An 8725-nucleotide genomic window follows, 5' to 3' on the forward strand; every position below is an offset into this window, starting at 1 on the left:
TTTCAAGGACAAAACAAGCTTCCTCTTCCACCTGCAGATAAACCTAGCCCTTCCTGTTGAGCAGTGGGACATCTGTCTTAAAGCTTTCCAATCACTTGTATAAAATTGTTAACACTATTTCCATGATTAATAAATTACAATTATAAATAAAAACCAATATTTTTCATTTGAGTTTTTGCAGTCTCATAATTTAAAGATGAGAGAATAGATTACAATATAATAAGAAATTATTTTAAAAAAATTAATTAGAATACTAGATAATATTAAGAAAAATAATTTCTCAGTACCTTATTTTTATTTAAAAGTGAATTTTATTAAAATGTTAATTATAAAATAGTAATAATATATTTATTGTTAATTAAAAGAGAATTATAAATAAGATAATGTTAAATTACTAATACAGTAGTAACATTTTTAATTTACTATAAAAATAATAGTCTTAAGTGTAGTGATATAAATTCCAAAAAAAGTCAAAACAAAGTTGAAATACTTTTTTGGCATTGGTTATTTATTCTTATATAATGAAAAAATAATGATATATATGAAAATAAACTTAAAAAGTTTAAAAAAATATTATTTTTAAACTTTGATTGCCCACCCCCAGTACTGACCCCAAAGTACTTTTTTTGGTTCACTTGCACTATTACTATGCCTTGGAAGACATAAAAAAAACTGGTTAAAAATATATAAAAATAATAAAAAAGATAGCTTTTTAATTTTTGGGAAGGGGGAATTTTGAGGAGAATTAAAAAAAAAATGGTAAGATAATTATGCACATCTATACTGAGCTTAATAAAATGCGGGGTTATATTTGTAAAATTTTGATCAAAAAACCATCTACCTCACTCCCAGGAGATATTGATCCCAGAAGTTTACCCATAAGTTGCCTCATATACATGATCTCTGTACAAAATTTCACCAAACTCGGTTTATTCAGTCAAAAGTTATTAATCTTCAAACATGTCACATGCAAACACACATATGAACATTACCTACCCCTGCCTTTTTTTTTTGTTTTTTGGGGTCCCTGGTCATGAAACATTCAGAAATGTAAAAAAAATCCAAACCCTATTTTTTGATCAGTCATAAAATACTTTCCTTATATAATACTTTCCTTCTTGCAATATTGCTCATGAGCTATGATAGCAGAAAAGTAAAATGGAATTATATTATGAAACATTAAGTAATTTTCCACAATGTTTCAATTGTTTTAAACATGAGAGATAACTTTGTAACTACCATAAATAAGTTCTAGTCTATATCTCTAAACCCACCGGGTTGGTCTAATGGTGAACTCATCATCGCAAACCAACTGATTTCAAAGTTAAGAGTTCTAAGGTTCAAATCCTAGTAATGGCAGTTATTTTTATATGAATTTGAATACTAGACTGTGAATACAGGTGTTATTTGTTGGGTTTCAATTAACCACAGGTCTCAGGAACGGTCATCCTGAGACTGTACAAGACTACATGCACTTCATTTACATTCATACATATCATCCTCACTCATCCTCTGAAGTAATAAGGTTCAAATCCTAGTAAAGGCTTTTACTTTTATATGAATTTGAATACTAGATTGTGGATACCGGTGTTCTTTGGTGGTGTGGTTTCAATTAACCACGTATCTCAGGAATGCTTGACCCACACTTCACTTTTTTGGTGAAGATTACACTTTATTTACATTCATTTCATTCATCCTCTGAAGTAATACCTTACAGTGGCTCTGGAGGCTAAACAGATAAAAGAAAAAAGGAAAAATCTTGTTAATAATTATATACCTTTTAGAGCAGCTGCAAATAATTGTTGCTAATCTCAGGGAGTCAGAAGTTTCAATGTATTGTTGTTACTTTATATATAGTAAATATTAGAAATAAATTAATTTTATATTTAAATAAAATGTTTATTTAACAAAACATAAAATACAAATATTAAACTTTTTTAAATAAGCATATTGATTACATATGATTGAAATATAGTTTCCATTTACATAAAATACAGATTTATTTAACAAAACATAAAATATATATATTAATTGTTTTTTTTTTTAAGCATATTGATTACATGGTTGAAATATGGTTTCCATTTACATAAAATACATATTTATTTAACAAAACATAAGACACATATTAAACTTTTTTTAAAAATGCATACTGATTACACGGTTAATTATTCTTTTTGTTACATTTATCCCTGTTACCACATTCAGAACTGGATGATTCATTTTCAGATTGGCTACAATTTCCATCAGAAGACCTACAATCACTGCAACTACAATCATTTAAAGAGTCTGAGCAAGAAGAAGAAGAAGTAGCTGGAGTATATTCACTGAGGGAATCTGAATAATTTGAAGAATCAGTATCACTGGTAGAAGTTTCTGAAGTATTTTCTGAAAAAAAGTTTTTAATGCTTTCTAGTATTATTTCAGAAATAAAAAACATAATTTTGATAGAGAATGACTTTATATGATATTTTATAGTTTCACCAATAAACCTAAAAAAAGTTATAAAAAGAGATGAAATAAACATTAAAATGTAGTGAAATAATTACAAAGATTTTATGCATTATTTTTGTATGACATTAATCTCTTACCAATGAATTGTATTTTTATCATTTTTGCAAAACCAAAATTTTTAAAATTTGATCATGGCACAAATTTTAGTTGGAAGCAATTACACAGCTGCTTCTTGAATGGAATTATTACTTGCCAAAGTTGAGAAAGTGTAAACACATAAATGCCCAATATTTCACCGGATGCTTAAAGTATTGTCGACGCTGCTGATACAGTAAATAGGATAGTGTGCCATGACAAAAAACTGTAAGTAGCAAAAACTGTTACCAGTCCAGCAATCCACCTCCATTCTGTGCATTAACTTTTTAAATTCTGACAGTAATACCATTATTACCACTCTTGGTAATGGTGCTCAGATTAAAAATGTTATGAAACCCCTTCAGTGTGCGATTGAATAATATGTTAAATCTGTTATTTTAAAATGTTGTGTTTTGAAAATTTTATGTGTTTATAAATTCAGGATTGTTTGTGTCTTGAGATCTTGGTTTTTACATGATTTGTAAAAAAAATCTGCACTTCATGATTAATCTCTTTATATTTATATCTTGCATGAAGGAGACGATTTGAAAAATTTGATTCTGTTTGGTATAATGTTCATGATTATTCTTTGTATTTGTGGGTGAATGTACAACCAATTTGTTTTTTTTGTGTTTAGTGCAATCATTCCAGATTAATTTTTATGCTACCTAGGTTGCTCTTAAGTGTTTTGCTTCTGTACCTTATTTATTCCATCGCTGTATTTAAAATTAAACATTTTCTGTAAGTTATGTTATTTGAATTTGTGAATTCCAAACCTTAAGACAGAATCTATGTTAACAACATCACCACAAAAAAGAAATGTATAATTAGCTATGAGTGGTCTTCTGGAAGAACTATTTTTTAAAACTCTGCATCTTTTTAATGATGTAAAACAGAATTTTGTAAGCTTCTAATTTTAAAAGTTCTTATTATGCTGGTAATAGGAAATCAGCCTTTTAAGTTGAGATGTTTGACTCCTACTAAGACATACCACAAATTGTTCAACAGCAATTGGACGTAAAAGCCACGCGGTAATTTCTTTTGTGTGATTAATTGGAAATAATTTTCCAAAACTTGTCAGTTTTGGATAATTTTTGTTTGTATTTTTTCTATAAGAAGATTTGGAAAGGCTGATCCTGTTTGCATTTTTTATATTAATGGGTAAAATGTGCTCAAGTATATTGAAATAGTAGTTAGTGGAATCATACTTTAACTTTGTAGTTCCTGCTTTTTGTGTTTGACAGTCTATGTTTTGTTATTTTGCTAAACTTATTTAAGTTTGAGGGTATTTATTTGTTACCTGTAAGGATATTTGTTTACAAGTTACCTTCAAGTGTAGTTGGGTAACTAATAACCTTGCTAAGTACTTTATGTATTAAATTATTCAATATATATTAGTTTAACAAAAAAAAAATCTGTATTATGCAATATAACAAGTTGAAAATATAATCACGCTATGTGGAGTTAATAATTGTGTTGTGAGTAGGAGGTATTGGTTGTGGAATAATTTGTATATATTTAAAATTGTGCATACTGATTATTTTTTTCTATTCTGTGACATTAAAGAAATTAATACACAGTGTTTTTTTATATTCCGGACTTAATTATAATTTTGGTTATAATTTAATGTGAAATGTGAATAGTTTATAACACTGCCTTTTGCAATCTCTTGCTGAATATATGATATCATCATACCTATCTTGTTTGCATGTTTCTCCCTTTTTTTAATATTTATGATTTTTAAACATTTTTGGTTATCCATTCAGGACAACCATTTAGTTGTATTTAATAGTTACATTTTACTTTTACTTTATCTTACCTACTTGGATTATAATTAGGATTAAATTCTAATCAATTTCTAATGCAAGTTCCAAAACTTGTGTTACAGTTGCATACTTGCTAATTGAGTTCATTTAATTGTTATTTATATTGATTTATTTATTGTATTTTATATAATTAATTTAATTTAAATTTATTTAAATAATTACTATATTTGGTTTTTCTTGATGATTTCTCAATAAATAAAATGCAACTATATAATAATAAAAGGAAATATTAATGATAATGATTACCATCCGTAGACGATGATGATGATGATGGTACTTCACAATGATTTCTGTAAGCCCAAATCATCGTCTTTCGAGAGGGATTTTTGATTACTAGTTTTTTCTGTGGTACCTTTACTTCTGAAGTTTCCTTACTTTTTTTATTAGATGGCCCTTTAGACAGATTCTTAGCATTTTTGTTATTATGATTGCTCACATTCTTATTTTTTTGATATGGTTCCTTTCGCGGTGTGGTAACTTTTATTCGAGGCATAGCCTTCTGTAACAAAATTAAATATAAGAACCTCATTAACATTTTTTTAGCTTTTAATTTTTTTCTAAACTTCAGTAATAAAACAAAATAAACAATATTCTGCCTGTTGTACTTTTGCTTCTGTTTTTTTTTTTTTTTTAATAATTAAGTGGTAATTCAGTACTTATGTAAATCTGGAATCTTCACAGGAGTTGAACTTGGGACCATTGTTTCATCAATTAAAAAACAGCTGAGTAACAAGGAGTTAACGTCAGTAATAAAATAAGGAAATAATATTTGTCTAATACTTTCTTCAGAAGGAAACTACCAAAAATTTGTTAATATAATGCAACAGAATTAAGGTGCTTAATGTTAAAGATTATAATTATGTTACACCTAATTTTCGTAATATGAGTTTATTGAATTTATTTTATCTTTTCCAAAAAAAGTATGCCTGTAACAAGTGTATTACAAGTAGTAAATAGTTTTTTATTAATCCAAAGTCAACTGAGAAAAAAAAATAGCTTACATTTTTTATTATTTTTTTTTATTTTTTATTCTAACAAATTTTTATCACACAAATATTTCTGTAGAAGTAACAATATCAAATAAAAGTTTATAAAAAAGTAGAATTAGCTTGTCATTACTAAAACAAAACAAAACCAAATTGTTTTCTCTTATGTTAAATGGGATTCATATATATATATATATATATATATATATATATATATTATTTATTTTTATAAAATACATTTTATCCTGTAACTATTCTGTTCATATTATTATTGATGTGAAATCTCATAACATTACATTTTAAAATCCTCTTCTTAAAGTTTTTTAACACTTAATTGATGAGTCAAACATTTTTGGTTTTTTTTACCTTTGGCTAAATTTCAACTAATTGAACAAAAAAAACCTTAATGAATTTGTCATATTCAATTGGATTTCCCTGTTATCTACGTGTAACATTTTATTAAAAAAGAACAATTAAATTACTTGTATAAAAAAATATTTACTTACTGTTTATTTCTCTAAGTAAAGATTTCTCTGATGTAAGTCAACCAGCTCATGAAAGTTTTTCAGTTCATCTGATTCTGTTATACCTTGATTATGAAGAACATTATTGTGTTCTGCATGTGCAATATCCTGCATGAAAAGAATTAAGTAATAACTTATCAAACTCAAATAATATTTATTTTGTAATTGTTTTCTATTATCTACCATTCTAACATGAGTAATTTATGTAATCAGAATAAATACTTATTCATATAATTTAATTAAATCTTATTTACTGATTTTAATTTTCAGTAATGATAAGATTCTCTGATTAAAATTGTAGAAATGTCTGATTTTTCTTGCAAAAATCAGTTAATAGTAATTTACTATACAATTTTTTGAAAAGAACATTTTATTAAGTATATAAAAATACTCTAATATTCTTATTTAATTTTTTAAAAAAATTAAAATTATATAGGTCAGAAAAAAATCAATTTATATTTCCAATTTAAATTTTAATACTTTTGTTCAAATAAAGATTAAAAAATAAAAATTACTTTTTAAAAATCAAATTATTTGATCAGTACTAAAATTTGAATAAAAAGAAACATGTATATTAATGAAACAAATTTATTTGAAAAATATATATTACACTGAAATTTTCTTAACATTAATTTGTATATTTTATTTAATAAAAAACTATTTGTAATATAAACACATCATTTTATAATTAAAATTAAATAAAAACTAATATTTTTTATAACTCAAAAGTAAATATGTTAAATGGGATTAAATTTTATTCTGTCTAAAATCTTTCCTCCTATTCTAGTTAAAACTTCAGTAATTTATTTTGGTTCATTTTTTCACATTGGTTGATATTAATAAAATGAAATTACTGTTTTTCTCCTACAGTTATAAATTTAATAATACTCAACTAGCTACATAAGTGGTTTACTGTACATAATTTTGGTTTTTAAAACACTAAATAACAATTTCATCAAAACAATTCTGGAAAAGCTTAACAACAAAATTACACACACACAGAGAGTGAGAGAGAGAGAAAGAGAGAGAGAATAACAAGAATTTTAATTTTTGTAAAAAAAAATTTACTTATTCTTCAGTATTGATATTACCTACATAGATATGATGCACTCAAAACATTTGTGGAAAGCATTTTTTTATTATTTCAACTATCATTGTCCTTTTAATTCTCTCTTAATTAATGGGAGCAAGAAAAGGTCTCAGAGTGTGACTTCAAGAGAATGTCTGGAGAATACAGAGATTGCCACTTCACAATTCTGTCACTTTTGGCTAAATAATCAAGAAATAAGTGTGTAGTGTAACCTGGAGCGTTATCGTAGCTGCAAAATCCAAGAATTGTTTTCCCACATTTGTTATCATTTTCTTCATATTACCTCATGTAAATGGTGTAAACTGTTAAATAATACTGAGTCATCGGTCAGCTAACAATTCTTGAACTGTTTGTGCCATTCATTAAACCCTTGTATCGATAACATCCAACATCCTTCCCAAAAGCCTTTTTTAATATCTTCACCTCTTCACTGAATTTTATTCCATTTTTAAAGGAAAATTTTGTACAAATCCTTTTTTTCATCATTTTTAAACTAAGTAAATAATAAGTAAATTATATACAATAAGTAAATTTCCACTTATAGTAAAATACATCATATTCGGCTACCAAATTTAAACTACGAATGTAATATGGCTTAAAATATTGATGTATGATATAACATATATCAGTACTTAGGCGATATCAGTATTTTGTACAATGTAAATACGAAAAAGACCAACTAATTTTAAAAGACAGCACCCACAATTAAAAATTATTTTTATTCTTTTATGACTCATTGTATTTATACAGAATAATTCCAAATTGTTTGGAAATCTGTCGGGAGATGATTCTATAGCCAAAAGTAAGAAAAAAAATTCATATAAAGGTCGGTTAGAAAACAGATCCGGCGAGTTCGGTGTCATGAAACATTTAATCGTGCTTCCTGGACCCTCTTTAAAATTAAACCGCACTAAATTTTCGGGTAAAGTTGGTGCTTCCTTATGGTTTTTGATCTAAGAAATTGAATAAAAGGAGTCCCAGACCTCTTTAAGAAAAACGGCGTAAAAAACAAAAAGATTTTGTCGAGAAATATACTTTTTACTTGTACTAATTTTACTTTTTACATGAAATATACTTTTTTCCTTGTACTTCGTACAAGGAAGTATTCGATTGTAATCTTAAAAAATTTTGGTTTTCAGATTTCAACAGAAATATCCATTTGGATCATTCCCAAATCCATTTTGATTAGCTTCAGCGTGATGTCTGTACTTATGTACAGTTTTTGATCTCGTAACTCAAAAACGATTAACCGTAGAATGTTGAAATTTTGGATTTAGGACTGTTATAACTCTAGTTGTGCACCTCCCATTTTGATTGTAATCGACTTGAGAAAAAATATTCAAAAAAGCCCAAAATCCAAAAAAATTGGATTTTGGATCCATTTTGGAAAATTGGATTGGACGTTTTCTTAACTCCAATAATTAGCCCTCATTGAGAAGTTTTCAACGATAAATCATAAATGGTACTTATTTTCAATGGTTCCAGAGTTAAGAGCCAAATAGAATTTTAATTAATGAAATATTTGGATCTTACAAGGGGAAGGTACATCGATTCGAATCTGATTTTATTTCCTTTTTTTAATTTAAATATATTGATTTATTAATCTCTGATTGTAAAAAGGTTTTTACAGTAAATAATAATTCAATAATAACAATAAAAATAAAAAAATGAAAAATCGTAAGTTATTGTTGAAATAAAATTTTATGTACTTTT

General features: G+C 26.2%; 1 protein-coding gene across 1 annotated transcript; it reads right to left on the minus strand.

Annotated features, from left to right (window-relative positions):
* Positions 1–1878: 1878 nt before the first annotated feature.
* On the minus strand, positions 1879–6102 carry LOC142319190 (uncharacterized). Its single transcript, XM_075356182.1, has 3 exons — positions 5905–6102; positions 4659–4911; positions 1879–2385 (listed from the first exon to the last, which is right to left on the minus strand). The coding sequence occupies exons 2-3, from the start codon at positions 4903–4905 to the stop codon at positions 2162–2164; spliced, it is 471 nt and encodes a 156-aa protein (XP_075212297.1). The 5' UTR covers positions 4906–4911; positions 5905–6102; the 3' UTR covers positions 1879–2161.
* Between the last annotated feature and the right edge of the window lie 2623 nt (positions 6103–8725).

The sequence above is a fragment of the Lycorma delicatula genome, chromosome 2 (genome assembly GCF_047948215.1).
Source record: "Lycorma delicatula isolate Av1 chromosome 2, ASM4794821v1, whole genome shotgun sequence".
Classification (NCBI taxonomy): domain Eukaryota; kingdom Metazoa; phylum Arthropoda; class Insecta; order Hemiptera; family Fulgoridae; genus Lycorma; species Lycorma delicatula.

Bases quoted from the DNA above. Each gene is read 5' to 3' on its own strand.
- LOC142319190 (XM_075356182.1), bottom strand. From the start codon at position 4,905: ATGCCTCGAATAAAAGTTACCACACCGCGAAAGGAACCATATCAAAAA. The intron at 2,386-4,658 runs GTAATCATTATC...ACTTTTTTTCAG, and splicing joins ATCATCATCGTCTACGGATG to AAAATACTTCAGAAACTTCT.